A 17,192-nucleotide genomic window follows, 5' to 3' on the forward strand; every position below is an offset into this window, starting at 1 on the left:
CATTCCTGTGGGACCGGGAATCCAAATTCTTGGGTACAAACAGAAACTTACTTTCCTTGGGGATTTTTTTTCCTCTCTCTCTCTCTCTCTCTCTCTCTCTCTCTCTCTCTCTCTCTCTCTCTCTCTCTCTCTCTCTCTCTCTCTCTCTCTCATACACACACACACACACACACACACACATACACACACACTCGCGTTCTTTCCTTTTTTCTTTTTCGTAGCAGTAGGGGGAAAAGAGACAAAACAACAACAACAAAAACCAAACAAAAAGCAACACTCCCCCCACCCACCCCCCCTTGAATTTTCAGAAGTAGCTAGGAAAAAATAAAACAGCCAACCAACTCCATCCCAACCCAACCCCGGGAAGGGCTGACTTCTCGCCTTCCTCAGAGCGGGGCATGGCATCAAACAGCATCTTCGATTCCTTCCCGACCTACTCGCCAACCTTCATCCGCGGTGAGTAACCACTGCCCTGGGCCCTGGGCTGGCGCTTTCGGGTGGGGAGCTGCAGCCAGGCCCCGGGCAGATAGCAGGCGGCATCTCTCCACCGGCTCCTTTCAGTGCATGACCCGCTCCCTCAACCTCGGGCTGGGAAAGCAGACGTGGGCACAGGGAACTCGGTGGCTCCGTGGTCTCCTGCGCTGGAACATCTTGGTGGGGTTTCCATCCGCGGTGGGGGCAGTGGGTACCACAAGACCTCAAGAGCTCCGAGCCAAGCCCCCCTCGGAGGGTCTTGGGGTAGAGAGGACACGGGGTTGTCCCTGGGACCCAGGGCTCCCTGCCTCACTAAAAGGGCTCCTGTGCCTGGAGGTCTGACCTCCAAGCCCACCGGAGACTGTGGCCCTCCTGCTGGGGGCAGGCAGACCCTGACCCCCAAAGTCAGGCCAGTGCCATGGAGCAAGTGGTGGGGCCAGAGCTTCCTCTCAGGGTCTGGAGGTCCTCCCGAGGATCTGCTACTCTGTTTTCCAAGGGACTTCCTGGGCTGAGGGAAGCAGAGGCAGGGAAGGCGGCTCCGGGCTTTTGGAGAGAGCTTGTGCAGCTCTGAGTGGCTTTAGGCAGGAACCAAGTGGGGAGTAGATCCGGGAAAGGCTTGGGGTCTCAGAAGAAGGAATTTCTTGGTGGCTTGTAGCTCTGTCTGTGGCCTACCCAGATCTGGAGGTCTAGGTCATGTCCCTCAACAAGCACTTGTGACCCCTAATTTGATACCTCTGGTAGATACTGAAAGTCAGGGGAGATTTCCCCTGCCTCTGTCTGGCCCTCAGAGCTGATATGCCTTGGCCTGGACACCCCTCTACTGCCTTCCTGATCCCCGGCCTCACGGGAGCCCAGGCGGGGCTCTGGTACTTGAGATTGGGGATCAAGAATCTCGGAGTATGAGGCCCCTGCTCAGCATCGACCTTGCTGCGAGTTCTTAGGCAAGTTACTTAACCTCTCTGTGCACCAGACCGAGGTCCCCAAGATCCCTCTGAGGCTGGGACTGAGCTGTGTATGGAGACAGAACCTCTGGGCGGTACATGAGGAGCCCTTCTCCCCCCGGGTAGTGGGGCCGAGTAGCATCTGGGACTCCGGGTTTGAAGAACTGCTGGTCCTTTTTCTTAGCTGAGCTGGTCAGCTGAAACGCAGAAGTTGTTCTGGGGCGTCTGTCTTCCCATGTGTCCATCTGCCTGTCCCACTTGTGGCTGACAGAACGATTCAGAACCAGTCCCCAGGCGGCGGCTGCGAGTGCCTTTGAGGGCTGCTAGTCCAAAGGTTTCTGCACATTGTTGTCTGAGAATGGGGCACGTCTTAACCCCCTGCGGCGGGTTGTCGGGCTACAGATGGGGGCCGGGGGTGCAGGGTTGCCACTGCGGCCACCAAACCTGCTATGGCTGGTGACCAACTGCAGCCCGAGTCGGGGAGTCACGGGCTATGGGTCCCCTCCTTCAAACTGCTCCTATTATAACGCTATTCCCTTTGTAGTCCTCAGAGCTAATTAAAGGCAGTGCTGTGGCAAGAAAATAAGAGTTTATAAAGACCATTTGCTGGCTCTTTGTAATCTGTATTTTTTTTCCTCCATGACCATAATGGAGAAATGTAGGTTTAAAGCAAGGGATCTTCGGGAGGCCAGGGCCAGCTCACCTCGGACGGGATCCAGGGGCCACGGTGCCCAAGAAAGGGCTAATGGCGACAGGAGGGGTGGAGAGAGGAGCTAGTGACTTTGGGTCCTGTGTGCACTCACAGACAGGAGGCTGCGGCAGATGGGGCTGATCTCTTTGAGGGGGGAGTCAGGATTGTAGATGAGCCCAGGGAAACCTGAGTCTGGAGGGGGCCTCTGGGACGGGAGTCTGAAACTGTACCCGCATTTCCATGGAAACACCCTGTCTGCACTCTTCATTCTCACTCTCACCCCGTTCTCGTTCCTGTGTTCCACTCACAACATGCAGATTTGTGGGGTTCTATCTCCTGAGTTCTGTCCCAGAGGCTCACAGGCCTGCAGCTGCTGGTTCTGTCCCCCGTGAGATCCGACTTCTAGGTCCTGCCGTACTGAACTCAACACTGTCCCATGAAGGGTCCTTAACCTGTTCTGGGCTACAGACCTTTCCAGACTCTCAGGAAACCTCAGCACTGATTCTCAGTCACATTTTTAAATGCACAAAGCAAAATTCCAAAGGCTAGGCTGGTGAGAGAACTCAATGGGCTGAAGCTCATGCTTTGCCTGCTGGAGACCTAGGTCCCATCCCCGTAAACCATGTTTTCCCAGAGCACCAAGCTGGAAATAGTTCTGGAATATCGTTAGCTTAAGAAACCTAATAATAGGGACAGAAGAGATAGTACGGTGGGTAGGGCGCTTGCCTTGCACAGGGCTGGCCCAGGTTCGATCATAGGATTCCCTGAGTCCCACCAGGAGTGCTTCCTGAGTGCAGAGCCAGAAGTTAACCCTAAGCACTGCTGGATGTGGCCCCAAAACAAACAAATAAAAAATACTATAATAATCATACAATAAATTCAAACATTTACTAAATCTATTTTGGAAGCCAAATATAGTTATTGATCACTGTATCACTGTCATCCCGTTGTTCATCCATTTACTCGAGCAGGCGCCAGTAACATCTCGATTCGTCCCAGCCCTGAGATTTTAGCAGCCTCTCCTTACTTGTCTTTCCCAATGACTATGACTGGAGGCTCTTTCAGGGTCAGGGGAATGAGACTCATCATTGTTACTGTTTTTGGCATATCGAATATGCCATAGGGAGCTTGCCAGGCTCTGCCATTCATAGTTATCAATCTAACAAAAATTAATAATAATTCCATGGCCAGGGTGGGGAGATGGAGCACAAGCTGGAGCATATGCTTTACATGCAGGAGTCCCAGGTTCAATCCCCAACACTTCATGGTCTCCCTACTACTGCCGGTACCTCGTACAGAGTCGGGAATAGCCCGTGAACACCTCCAGGTGTGCCCCTGCAAAAAAAAAAACAACAAAAAACAGTAAAGACACTCAAGTTGTTGATGAGCAAACTTGCTCAGGGAGTCCAGCAAGGGCCTGGAAGCCCCAGCATGTGCCGTTTTCAGGAGCCCAGACCCCAGTATATCTGTCATTTCTGTGGGTGATAGAAAAGAGACCACATTTCACTTCAATGCAGGGAAAGCTGTCATATCTGTCATATGTTGCGCACTCGTTCACGGCCCCTGAACTCTGTGTCTGCAGGCTGGGAGGGAGGCAGCGTGTCTCTGGACATTGCCCCCCAGAGCCTTGAAATGTGGGTGCCGGACTGCAGGATTCTGTGTGCACCCTGGAGGAAGGAGGTTTGGGAAGGGGGTGGCAAGGCTGCGTCTCCTGCCTGGCAGGAGCAGGGGACAAGATGGAGGGGCTCAGAGGGGAGCAAGTGCAATTCCCACTGAGCAGGACTGTGTGCTGTGTGCTGAGCTGTGCATGTCCCCTTCTACCCAGAAGAACAAGGGTGATTATTCCTCTCTCGATTAACTGGGGAGCTGGCTCTCAGGGCTGTGACTCAGACTGTGTTGGGGCCATCTTCTCTTGGGGCCTCAGTTTCCTCATCTGACACACTCAGGCAATGAGCCCCAGGGCACATTCACAGCTCCATTGAAGGTCAGCACCTCTATCCCAATTTCTGCGCCCCCCACCTCTCTGCGCCTTCCAGGGCGGGTGTGTTAGCCCCACATAGTAATTCTACATGAGCTCATCCAGGAGCCAACTGAGAGCTGAGATTTAGTTGTGGACGCTGCCGTCAGTCCCCGCGTTCAAGGTTTAACACTCTTTCACTCTGCAGCTGGGGCAGGCCACTTGAGCAATTTTGTACCTCTCTTTACCCACAATGGGGGTGAGGACGGCACCAACTTAGTTGGTCTCTGGAAAGGATGAAGCAAGCAGGTGTCTGACACAGCCTAAGTGCTCAGTTGATATTTTCCTTCTGTTGATTATTTCTGATGAACTTGGCTTGGGTGGGGCTCTCTGCCCTCAAGCTGCTGACGGTCTGGTGTGGAAAGAGATGGGAAGCAAACTTTGCACTGGGCGAATGAAAGATTGTGGGGGAATCGCAGCGGGGCTGGAAGAGCTTTGGGGTGTTAAAGTCCATTTCCCTGGAGAAGGGGCATGTCAGATGGGATTGGCAAAATGAGGGGGTGACCAAGGGCTGGAGGGAATGGCCGAGGCAAGGGTGTGAAGGCAAGGCAGAGTGAGAGGATTCAGGGAGCCCTTCTCTCTCATAGGAAGGCACAGGACAGAGGGAAAGCATGAGGTGACCGCGAGGGACTGGGGTCCATCTGGCCCTGGCTCGGCTGTGTTCAAGGCTGGCTTAGCAGCGATTGGGTACGGGCAGCAGCTCCACCCCTGCAGGCGCCTGGAGAAACAGAAAATGGCCTTTCAGATGAACAAAATGGCCCTGGGCAGGTCCAGCCAAGATGGTCTGACTCAGCAGCGTGGACAGGAGGGAGCTGCCCAGACTGGAGAGGTCAGTCACTGGGTCCTTTCCCTGGTTCCTGGCAGCGACTGTAACCGGGGACTCTGCCAGTGTGAGCTGAGTGTCTCATTCCAGTCCTTCAGGACAGTTGGTCACCCTGATCCGGGCACCCACAGTGCCCCCCCACCCCCACTCCGCCCTCCCCCACCATGAGCAGCCTGACCGCCAGCATCTGCACCCGCCATGGTGCTTCCCTGGCGCCACGTCTGCCAGGCCTCCGCAGACCACCCTGCCTGTCCAAAGCACCCCCCCAACAACTGGAAGGACATTCCTGGGAGCCCCCCACCAGCCACAGGGTCTGGGAGGGCGTGAACTGGCCCCACACAGTGGGACTGTGTGTCCAGGCCTCGCCCGCACCCACACCGGCCCCCAGCGGCCCCCTGTCACATAGAAGGCCCATTGACGCGGCCGCCGCCTTCACAAGGCCGCATCAAAGCAGACCTGAGGGGTGGGGGAATGTACGGAGGGAGGCAGGCCAGGAGACGATGCTCCCAGCATCCCGCCCGCAGCCCAGCCTGCAGACAGCTCCAGGAGGCAGGGAGAAAGCAGCGGCCCCGGACCCCAGCCCCACCAGTCAGAGGGCCAGACTGAGGTCCGGGCGCCAGCCTTAGGCAGGGCATCTCCTACTCGACTCTCTGCAAATAGGGCACCTCATCTCGAGCTACCCGATTCAAACACGTTCCCCAGAATGTGCCCCACGGGGAGTTGGGGACCCACACCCAGACTGCAAGCTCAGAGCTTACCTTACCAGGAGGTCTTCCTGGCCTCTCGACCACCGCAGCACCCTGACCTCGAAACTGTGGGTGCCAGGGCCAGCCTCGGACTACACATGTCCCTCCCGTAAGGGTCCTTCCTTGGGAAAGTCAGGCCGTGGGCAGGGAGAGGCATCTAGTCTCCGTGAATTAGGAGCCTGGGTCCCTCCATCCTGGGTCTTGAAATTAGCACCTCCTGAAGGACCCCTAAACACAGGGTAAGGGTCTGAGAGGGTCAAACCTCAAAGAGTGGACAGGGCAAGGAAGAGGGAACTGATTCAGAAGGTGGGAGCCGGCGGGCGGCACATCACCTGATCCTTTCATAGATAAGGTCCAGAGAGGGGTCTAGGGCTGGAGTGATAGTAAGACGGGTAAGGCGCTTGCCTTGTACACAACCCAGATTCAGTCCCCAATGCTCCATATGGTTCCCTGAGACCTGCCAGAAGTGATCCCTAAGCTCAAAGACAAGAGGAAGTTCTGAGCACAGCCAGGTACAGGCAAAAAAACAAACAAATTAAAGAGGTTTCACGTCAAGCTAATTTCAATAGCAGGAGCACTAAGTCCTCTGCATAGTTAGGGAGACACACAGGCTGGGCTGGGTGAGTCAATGGGTGAATCCACCCACCTATTTCCACCTCCAGGTGCTCCTCTGAAAGAGGCATTTAAGAGCAGAGATCTCAAAAGGTCTTCAGCGAGAGAATATAACCCCATTTCAGGAACCTAGATGCAGTTGGCTTCTTTGGACCCCTCGGCTGCATCCCCAGCTGTACCCCCAAGCACGGGAAAACTGTAGAGTGACTGCCACAGCCCTTGTCAATAGTTCCTGGGTGGAGAAGAGGGTGCTCTAGTGAGGGGAGGCAGCCTGAAAGGCAGTTCTAAGTCTGGACTGGAGCCCTTGGAATCAGGTGCTTTAGCTCTGACCTCAGTTTTCTCCTCTGTAAAATAGGAAGAAAACACAGCTCCCTCAATATTTTCTGAATAGACTTAAGGAAGCAGATCTGGGCAAAGTCTCCAGCTCTCCCTAAATGCTAGACATTGCTACAGTTTTCCAAATTCCTCTCCTGCAAACGGTTCTCTGGCTGAGGGGCCCTCTCTCCTCTCAAGGGCTTGCTGACTGATTGTCCTTTTGGGGGTGGGGGGAGATCTTCTCAAGCTCCTTGTCTTCTCCCTTCCAGGCTTCAGGCGTGCTGGCCATGGCCCCCCACCCCCTGGGAGGTGTACATGTTGGGCAGGGGGGGGGCTCATGCACTCAGCATTCTTGCCGAAGGGCGGAGGAAGGCAGGGAGAAGCAGGTGGCCAGTGAATGAATGGGCTGGTAGCTGGCCTGTCTAGTCCCAGCATCCCCCCTCACTTCCCCCTTTGCTGTCTGGCTTTTTCTTTGAAATGCTCTTTGGTGAGAGCCTGGGTGCTCGCGTCCAGTCGGCATGGCAGCACAAAGGTTTAGGTTCCTCTTTGGGGTTTTCTTTTGCGTCTGGGAAAAGTGTTTCTGGCAAAAGGTTCAGACTTAATGTGGTGTGGGCGGAAAGGGCGGACACCCATAACTCATGATTCGAAGGGGTGACCAAAGTCAGCCCCCCTTTCCAAACACCCGAGCTGTATGTGCTGGCGACTTGAACCCCATCCTCGGCACACAGCCCCTCCGAGGTGAAGTCTTGCCCACTGAGCCTGGTTTTCAACGCAGGTTCCTTGCAGTCCTGCACACCTGAGTGTGGGGGAACCTGCCTGGTCTGCCCAGGGGCTGAGAGCAAGCAGTAGTATCAAGGGAAAGGAAAACTCTGGACACTGATGGAAAAGAAGGGAAAGTGAGAGAGGGGGGAGGGAAGGTTATGCTCCTGCCTCAAACTCTACTTTCCTGCCTGCCTAGCTGAGGACCATCGTCCCACTGTCCCAACACGCACCCCCGCCCTGTGGATTTCTCTTTGACTTCCCACTCTGGGAGGTCCAAGTTCTAGGCCCCATGGAGGGATTAGGTGCTGCAGTCTGGAGTAGGGGGGCCCCTGCCACAGCTCCAAGCACCCCATTCCAATCTTAGGCAGACAATCAGGCCTAGGAGAGCCGGAATCAGAGGATGGGTCATTGTGGCCCTCCAGAGGAGAGTCTGGGTCTCTCCCTCCAGCCAATATGCCCTGCTCAGGGGCAAAGGAAGTCACCTCTGAGAACAAGGCAAGTTTATGGAAAAGACTGGCTGGGGAAAAACTGAAAGACAGAAGCTTGTGCTATACGGTGCTACCATGGCAGGAGTTGATCTTTCCATTCCTCTGGGGAATGTGTGTTTTTCAGACTTTTAGCTCTGAATGGGTCTTAATTGAAGAGGAAAACTTTTTTCTTCCAAAGGAAGAGGAAGAGGCATCCCTGGTGTCTCAGACGAGCCGGGCCTCCTCTGCCAGGAGCAGCTCCTGCCCAGGCAAAGCCCCTGCTGGCCTCCCTCCCCCTCTCTTCTGCCCCCCAAGTGGCCATGTCCTGCGCTCTGGGCGGCAGAGCTAAACTGACCCTGAGCTCAGAGCCTGTGTGTAGGCCACATGCACTCAGCGTATGCGTGTGGCCAGCAGCTGGGCAGTCCAGCAGAGCAGAGTCCCTGGAAAGGGCTGGCTTCCCTGGCCTAGAACCGTGATGCCTGCAAATTGTCACTGTGATCACAACACACCTTTATTGAGCATTGACTTATACCAAGCACTGTTCTGGACTCCAGGGATCCAGGTGGGAACAGAATAGACAGAGGTGCCTAACTCCCCACACACACCACACACCAGACAACCCCCCCCCACACACACCCCAACTAGCATTTTATTTTTTTTATATAAAGTAGTTCACAATATTTGATTACATTTAATATTCAAACACCAATCCCACCACCATTACACCTTCCCACCACCATATTTTGGATGTTTCCATCCTGAACCTCAATCCCTGCCCCAAAGCAGAACCCAAATGATATATTTTGTATTGCTTGTTATGAAAAACCGCTGAAAATACTACAAAAAAGTATCCTTAGAGGAAAGAGTGTGAAGATTGTTGTATTTCACCCAGGGGCTATTAAGTCCTTCTATAAGAGATTGCAAACATGTTGTTAAAGATTGAGCCTTGTATAGATAGATAGATAGATAGATAGATAGATAGATAGATAGATAGATAGATAGATAGATATCTGAAAAGATATTTTCCTCTAAGATTGGTTGCCTCCTATTTTGAACCCCATCTAATGTGGTGCGGTACTCATGGAGTATGGTAGGGTGTGTTGTATGAAGTGTCGCACCGCTGCAAATGCGGCTGAACGGTCCAGGAATAGGAGGTTCACTCGTGGGTGAGGCTCAGCCTGAGTGTGTGGAGAGAGGCATGAACATGACAGCCTGGAGGTTTTTGGCTGCCAGGGCTGGGCCCACTGGGGCAGAGAGGGGTCTCACCCATCCCCCCCAGGGCGCCCCGAGTGAAACAGCCTGGCACAGGGTCCGGCGGCATGGTTATGGCGAGCATCCTGTTATGCTCCCTTCCGGGAGAGAAGGACCTCAGATGTGAATAGTGGCCAATGATGAGATTATCTGGTGCTAGCCAGAGGTAGCTTATGGGCATGACTGCTGAGATGCTGCAGACAGGGGGATACGGGCAAAAGATCTCCATTCCTAATCCCGTAGAACCCAGAATTCTCAGTCACAAAGTCCCGTATACCTGGGTTTTCTTTCTGAGGGTTCACTTGTGGGTGAGGCTGAGTCCGTGCTTGTGGAGAGCAGCCGTGAGCATGGCGGCGGTTGCCAACTCACATTCTGGGTAGTAGATATTGGCCTCAGGGAAATGCTTTAGTGAGAAGGGCCATCACCTGGCTTCTGTTCTTCCTTTTGGTGGAGAAAGTTAGCCTCTGGCACTTCAAAAATACTCATGCCATCATCCCACACATGTTCCCTGCAGCTCTGTGTGCCCCACTGCAAGGGTGAGTAAACAAAGGGGCTCAGATGGATGGTGCAATCCACTAAAAGTAGTATTTAAGAAGAAGAAGGCAATGAGGGGGAGACGAGACATATTTTTTTGCAGACATACTGGGTGCTGAGCACTGTCTTAGGCTCTTGGCAAGCACTTCTTACCTCATTTAGCCTCCACAATCCACACAGCATCCAAGATCATTATTATCCCCATTTTATAGATGGGAAAAACTGAGGCTGGGCCAAGGAGAGTCACTCACCCAAGATCGTGTAACTAGTAACTGGCAAAGCCCAATTCATGTCAGGAACAAAGTCAACCCAATAAAACTCCCTTCTACCAGGCAAACAAGAGAAGCTTTCTGTAAGACTCAGACTCACCACATCCATGGAGCCCTCCCTGATTTCCCTGGTCAGGGTTCCTCTAGGCAACCAAAGCATCGTTAGCCTCTTACCCTTGGTTTCTTCAGGCTTTCAATTATTGTCAAATCTGAGATGTTATAACTGGGGAGGAAAGTTATATCAGTGGTCCTGGCAGAATTAACGGCCAGGGCAAAGGCAGAGAGGCTTGATTAGAGACGGGTGGCGTGGGATCTAGCTGGCAAATTGGTGATCCAGGTCTGGAGGCTGGACACAGCCTTCCTGGCAGAGAGGACAGAAGAGGAGCTGGGCACGACGTGGAAAGGGGCCTCCCGGGATGCAGCAGCCACTCTGAAATAGGCCAGTGAGGACGTGCACCCTGAGCGTGCGGATGTGTGTGCATAGAGACCACAGGACCGTTCGCGCCCGCTCACAAGCCCTATTTTTATCACTCTCTAGACACTCATGCACACAGTGAAGCACACTGCTCTCCGCACGTAGGTGTCCATGGGGCATCGTGACGATGTCTAGACGAGGCCTGGAGAATAGAGCAGGGAGAAGGAAATCTGTCCCTCGGAGAACCCCAGTCTTGGTGCTGGAGGCGCAATTTGCAGGGCCCCATGAAACGGAAAAGACAAGTCCCTGCGTCTGATCATTAAGGATTTCAGGAGGGCAGCCACAGAGCATTCAGCCAAGAAGGGGGCGCCTTTTAGCAAGGAACTCCAGGGGACCAGGAAGCTTGTGTGGCCCGAAGCCAGCCCTGCCCAGAAGAGTCCTCAGTGGGAGGCACCCTGGGCTTGAACATAAACCTGTCTGCCTTTCCTTCCTTTGCGCTTTATTCCCTTGGCCTGTGCAGGGTTTCATTCATTGTGAGTTCACAAGTTGAAAAGGGAGAAGAAATTAAACTGTGGGAAAGATAAGACGACCTTTAAGATTTTAGGACCAAGGTCCAGGTAGGGCACTTGCTTTATATATGGCTAACCCAGCTTTGACCCCCAGTACCCCACATGGCCCCTTGAGCACTGTCAGGAGTGTGATCCCTAGTTACAGAAGCTGCAACAGCTGGGTGCAGCCCCCTAACGAAAAAAATAAAATAAAATAAAATGAAAACTTAAAAGTAAACCCTAATCTCAACACCCAGAGAAAACCGCTATCATTCGGTGTATTTCCTTCCAGACTATTGACCCCACAACTGGGTTTTGCCTCTCAAGAGTGTCATTCCCTCCATGGGTGAGAGCTATGACTCAGCCAGGAACCTCACTTATCAAGAATATTAATAATCATTATGCACAGAAGTCAGGATACAGTTAGAAAGAGTTTTAGAGCAATGTTAGCCAATGGAATTTTCTGGATGCAGCTGTGTGGCCCGTGCTCCATCCCCTGTGCTGCCCAATGTGGAAGACAGTAGCTGTAAATAACTCTTGAAGACCCTGCAAATTCAGTCCAGGGCCACAGCCAGTGCCACGAGGAACTGACTCTTTCATTGCATTTCAGTTTAATTTAAATGATGATTGCCTTGTTGGGCCATGCAAGTGTACGCCTGACTGTTAATCAGATTATCTCTTGGGGTAAGATTATAAAGTTGCTCACTTCCCAGCTCAAAATCGTTACAAAGTTTGCACACAACTAGCCTGAGGTTTTTGTTTTGTTTTGTTTTGTCATCAGAAGAAAGTGACCCAAGATTTCAAGTTTGTAAAATAACTTTAGATTTTTAAAAGCTTACCGCCAGGGCAGATTGATCCTGGCAGAATGAGATCTATTTTTATTTTTCCTATCAACGTGCAGGAGAAAGAATGTGGGCTTTAGAATCAGAAGCTGTGGGCTTGTCTCCCGGATCTGCCACTTACTGGCTGCAAGGCCACTTAACCTCCGTGAACCTCAATTTCCTCATCTGTGAGATGGGAGTATTGATGCTGCTGGTCTGCCCCAGCTGCTGTGGAGACTGAGACATGAGGTGAGAGCACAGGGGACCTGCGGAGCCCTGGGAGGAACCTACTGCTGGAGACAGTTGCTATAGCAGTTCCTCTCAGCACGCCCTCTCCACTCTGCCGTTTCCTAGAAATCAGGAAATGAGGGGGATCTCCCAATATGCCTTCAGCAGATGTGTCCAGGTGTCAGAAAGAAATAAAAGGGGGTTCTGTGGCCAAACAAGGGCAGGAATTGTTGCACCAAGCAATATTTGCCTTTGGTTGCAGGACTTTTTTGGAGCCTTTGATAAAGTTAACAAGTATTGGCTCCTGGAAAAGGCGAAGGAGCTGTGGAACCTACTTTGAGGAAAGCTGCTCCAGGATCCTGTTGTTGAATTTGTTCCCCCGTGGCTGTTGGTGCCACCGGGCAGGGGGATGGTCTTCTCAAGGACTGAGGTTACTGTGTGAGTCTTAAAGGGAGATGTGCTGGATATCCCCAACACCAAGACCAGAGTACAAAACTTGTTGCTGTTGTTGTTTGAGCAACACCTGGTGAAGTTCAAGGCTGACTCCTGGCTCTCTGCTCAGGGATCACTCCTGGCAGGCTCCGAGGACCATATGGAATACTGGGGAGAGGGGAGGGGCTGGAATCGGGTCAACCACGTGCCAAGCAAATGTCCTGCCTGCAATACTATCACTCTGGTCCCCCAAAGTACAAAATTTTAAGTAGCAATGACAAGATAGTTATGGTGAGGAAAGGAGACATTCCAATGACAACATAGCTCTCAAGTAGTTATCGTATTAACAGGGAACACTTAACACAGCTCTAACCAGGCACCACGTGCTTTACATATCTTTGCTCATTTACACCTCTGCAAGCTAAGGCTATTTTAAGCCCATTTTATAGTTGAGGAAACTGAAGCCCAGAGAGGTTAAACCACCAGCCAGAGGCCACCCAGCTGGGGTTCAGACACAGGCAGCCCACAGCCACAGCCTGTACTGCTCACCACAGCACCGTAGCGATGAGTTACTCATTTTCCAAGAATAGGGATCATCCCTGGGTCCCCATCCAGGGAAGAACAGTAGGCACATACGAGGCTCTCTTGTTCACTGAAAGGTCAGATGGACCTAGAGCAAGGTAGCGGGGAGGGCCAAGATCAATCATAATTAGCTCTGTCACTTTCTGGCTGGTGAGTCATTGCCTTCTCTGGACCTTGGTGTCCTCATCTGAGAAATGGTCCCGCATCATTTGAGAACCAAGCGAAGGGAGGTTTGGAAGACAGAACCCCTCAGAACGCACTTGGTGTGAAGTGACCCAATCCCTCACCAACCCATAATCAGGACCCTGAGGAATAGGAATGTGGGAAATAGATAAAGCTCAGCTCAGAGAGCACCTCAAGAAGTCAGACCCTCATAACTGGCCCATATCCACACAAACACAAGTAAAGGGCATCCTGCTCATTTGGGTACTCTTCCCATAAGAGCTCTTCAAGCAGTTGTTGGGAGGGGTTGTGAGGGTGGAGAGGAGAATCTCCTTTTGGGCTCTTCTCTCTAGGCCCCTCACTATCCCAAGGTCCTCTGGTTCTACTGAACCCTGCAGCAGGCCCCAGGCCTACCGCCCCAGAATTCCCCTCTGGGGCTCCCTTCAGGGGTGACACATACACAGATGTGCCCCTGCAGTGTTCATGGGTCCCCAGGTTTGCCCAGGGGGCATCCCTTTCCCCTGAGTCACCTCAGAGACTGGCCAGGGTTGGCTGTAGCCCTTTGTGTATATCAGATCAATCCCCACAGTCACGCGAAGTCGGGGCTTTTGTCCCTGTTCTGCAAGGGAGGAGGGTGAGGCCACTGGCCTGGGCTCATTGCAGTGTATATGTGGTTTATCTGGGATTTGAGTCACCACTCTCTTCACCACTAACACAACGTACCCTGAGGGTACAACCCAGGGCACAAAAGGCAGATGCTGATCATCTGGGCCTGCCCCTGCCTCATGGCCCCTGCACCCCTGCACTTTGTTGCTAGTATGAGGGGGCTGGTTCTGTCTGGGCTGAGTCCCTTACTTAGACAGGGCCAGATACAGGGCACATAAGCCATGGACTCTGGTCTCTGGGCCGGAGCTGGGGATGGAGGGACCAGATAGAACTCTATCTGAAATTCTTTGGGCTGGTTCTTCATCCATGAGGCCAGGAGAACCAAGTGTTGGTGGCAGAAGCAGGGGTGCTGAAGGGTGGCAGGGAACAAGTTCATGGATACACACACCAAGTTTTAGAGCAGCGAGCAGGTGTCTGTGAGGGTCTACACTTGCCCCATAGTCTCTCCGTATCTGAGGAAGTTCTGCATTAATGCCAGTATGAAGGCTGCGGAAGGAAGAACCAGGCCTTTTTCCTGCTCCTTGAATAGGGTCTCCTTATTTTCATTTTGTACTGAGCACCACAAGGAGGTAGCTGGCCCCATTTGAGAACTAGAGGGACAAGCATTGTTCGAAAGATAGGGCCCAGGTAAGGGAAACCCAGATCTGGCCTATCCAGATGCTTCTTCCCTAGTGACAGAAGCTAGCCCAGCTCTGGGGCCTCTGGGGGAGGCCTGGGGTCAGCAGGAAGAGGCCTTGAATTGTGGAAGGTCTCCCATCCCACCCATAACAGCACCAGCCAAAGTCAAAAATACCACCCAGAACTGCTGGGGAAAAGGCACTCAGGCTCAGAAGAGAAGTGGGCTTTCATCCCTGACCCCCAACCCCTGACCCTGCCAGGCCAGGCTACAGGCCAACCTCCAGCTCTAGTCTCAGCCCCTGGCCCAGGGCTTGGACCAGGGTGGTAGGCCTACTCCTGTGGCCTCTCCCTCCCATGAGGCTGAACAGACAGTTCACAGAGAACCTGCTGGGCTTCTGCCCACACCGTAGCCAGCACAGTGTTTACAGAAACCGTGATAAGTGGAAGAGCGGGGATTGCATCTCAGGGACTGAACTGTGTCAGGGTTGGGCTCTATGACCACTGGGGGCTCAGGCTGAAGCCGGCTTCCTGGTCAAGCCCTGAATATTGATGCAGACTATGTTGAGGAGACGGTCCTGAGTCACACTGCAGGAATGAGTAAGCAGGCAGCAGGGCCGCTGGGCTCTGGAAGGTTGTGTGCTCGGAAATCAGCCAGGCCTGGGCTCAAAGCTTGGCTCCCCATTTACTTGGTTAGGGAGGTAGGTAATCTCGAGTGAGGAGAACAGAGACTTGGTTAAGGCACTATGGAAGGGCTTAGCATTGCCTGTGCCATGGGAAATGCTCAGTGTGTAAGAAGAAATAGGATACTGGAAGATCTGCAAACCCACTGAGCTGCTCGCAGCACTTACCCTGCACTGCGAGTTCAGGCTTCAGCATGTTTTAAGTGTTTGTATTTGCTTTCCTTTTTTTCCCCCAGCTTGGGGGTCATACTCATTAGTACTAGGGAGTTTACTCCCGGCTCTGTGCTCCCGGGTTGTGCCCAGATATGCTCGGAGAACCACTGGGTGCCACGAATCAAACCCAGGCCTCCCGTAAGCAAAGCACAGCAGGAGAACACGCCCTTTAAACTATCTCTCTGGCTCTTGTTTGTGTTTTTCAAGTGTTTTTACTTGTACTGCTGTGGCAGTGTGTGTGTGTGTGTGTGTGTGTGTGTGCAAGTGTGTGTGATTCAATCAATGTTATTGACTCACACTATTGTTTTAAATAGACAATAAATAAAAGGAGACAAGTCATACTGAGCTCCCCTCCAGCATTCATGGGGGCCCTCGTGCCCGAGGCCATGACACACAGATTAGGCCCTGTGCCTTCCCCATGTACACCCCTGCATCTCATGAGCACCTCCCCCATGAAGCCTGCCTTCAAGTCAGACCCCCTCAACCCCCACACACTCATACACACATTCCCCCTCATAAATGTGCCCATACACATACAAAGTTGAACACACATCAGAAACGGTACCCTCTGTCACCCACACCTGACTTTTCAGGAACCCTGTCTTTAGGGCCCAAGGGACACCTGATGGTGTGGTCTGAGGGAGGCCACAGTGGGAAGCTGCTTAGCCCCAACTCAGGCTGGTCCCCACTCCTCTGGCAAGGAAATCCCTCCTCCATCTCAGGATCCCCAGACATGTCACTGGCCCTTATTCCTCCAGCCTGATGCTTCTGGAATGTTGAGGTCTCATGGGAGTCCAGGACTGATAAAACAGAGTTGAGACCCTGGCTCAAGGAGATTCCCCAGGAGGGAGGGACATCACCTGACAGAGGGGGAAACTGAGGCAGGGGATAGGACCTGCCCAGGTCACCCAGGCCTAGAAACCAGGTCGTGACCTCTCCCAGGAGCAGCCCAAAGCACAAGGACCATCAGGAAGGCTCTGCTCAGGCCCCTCGGGCCTTTGCTTTCCTCTCCATCACCAGGTCCCGTGGGAACCTTCCTGTGCCATCGCTTTGGCCTGCTGGACCCTCTGGAGGGGCAGGGAACCCTAGGAAGAGTTGGCACCGCTCCCTGGGGAGCAGAAGTTGGGGGAGATGCAAATAGGAAGGGTTCCTCAAGCGCCCTGGGTTAACCCCTTGAACCCATTTCTGGCCTCTTCTTCCTGTGGGGTCAGTTAAAAAATAGTCTCCCATCTGCCAGAGCTGAGTTTGGGGGGGGGGGTGCGTGGGAGGAGGCGGCAGGTCCACATGGGGCTGTCAGGTCCCTGCAGGCAGCTGGCAAGGGACTGAGACCTGTAGCTCCAATGCCCAAGCACCCCACTGCTCCGTCAGGGGGAGGATGCCCAGCGGGTCCCCAGGACAGCTCTCCCTTCTTGTGACTCAACCCTGATCCATTGCCCTGCTCAAGCAGTCACTCACTTGGGGACTGACCCTGCATCCTTGCTCCCCCATCATGCAGATGGAGAAAGTGAGGCACTTGCTGTGAGGGCTCCGGGAGGAACTGGCCACCTGGCTTTCAGGCTTCCTGACCATGCTGGTACTGCGTCCCCACCACGGGCAGACAGCAGATAGGAGAAGGAACAGGAACTCTGCAACCCCAAATTTAAAAATCCTCGGTTCCTGGAGCACAGAGATGGAATCAATAGCTGACGGGGAACGGTCTTGGGAGGGTGGGTGAGTCCAGCCAGCCAGGTGTCCCTGCTATGTGATCTCAGTCCAGCACTGGTTCTCGAACCCTCGGTGTTCTCATCTGTAGGGTGGGTGATGCATCGAGACTGACTTTGCGGGCACCCAGAGAAGTATGTGGGGAGCTCCACCCAAGAATTACTACCAAGTAACCAGGCCACATAGGCCTGAGGTCATGGGCACGCTTGGATTGTGGTCCTCTC

General features: G+C 53.2%; 1 protein-coding gene across 1 annotated transcript in view; it reads left to right on the forward strand.

The window, feature by feature from the left end:
• Positions 1-398: 398 nt before the first annotated feature.
• RUNX3 (RUNX family transcription factor 3) overlaps positions 399-17,192 on the forward strand; it is a 53,572-nt gene continuing 36,778 nt past the window's right edge. The window contains exon 1 of the mRNA XM_055140357.1: positions 399-456. Within this exon, the coding sequence (XP_054996332.1) occupies positions 399-456 (58 nt within the window). The remainder of the gene's footprint in view (positions 457-17,192) is intronic.

This window comes from Sorex araneus, chromosome 5, assembly GCF_027595985.1.
Source record: "Sorex araneus isolate mSorAra2 chromosome 5, mSorAra2.pri, whole genome shotgun sequence".
In the NCBI taxonomy this organism is placed as follows: Eukaryota; Metazoa; Chordata; class Mammalia; order Eulipotyphla; family Soricidae; genus Sorex; species Sorex araneus.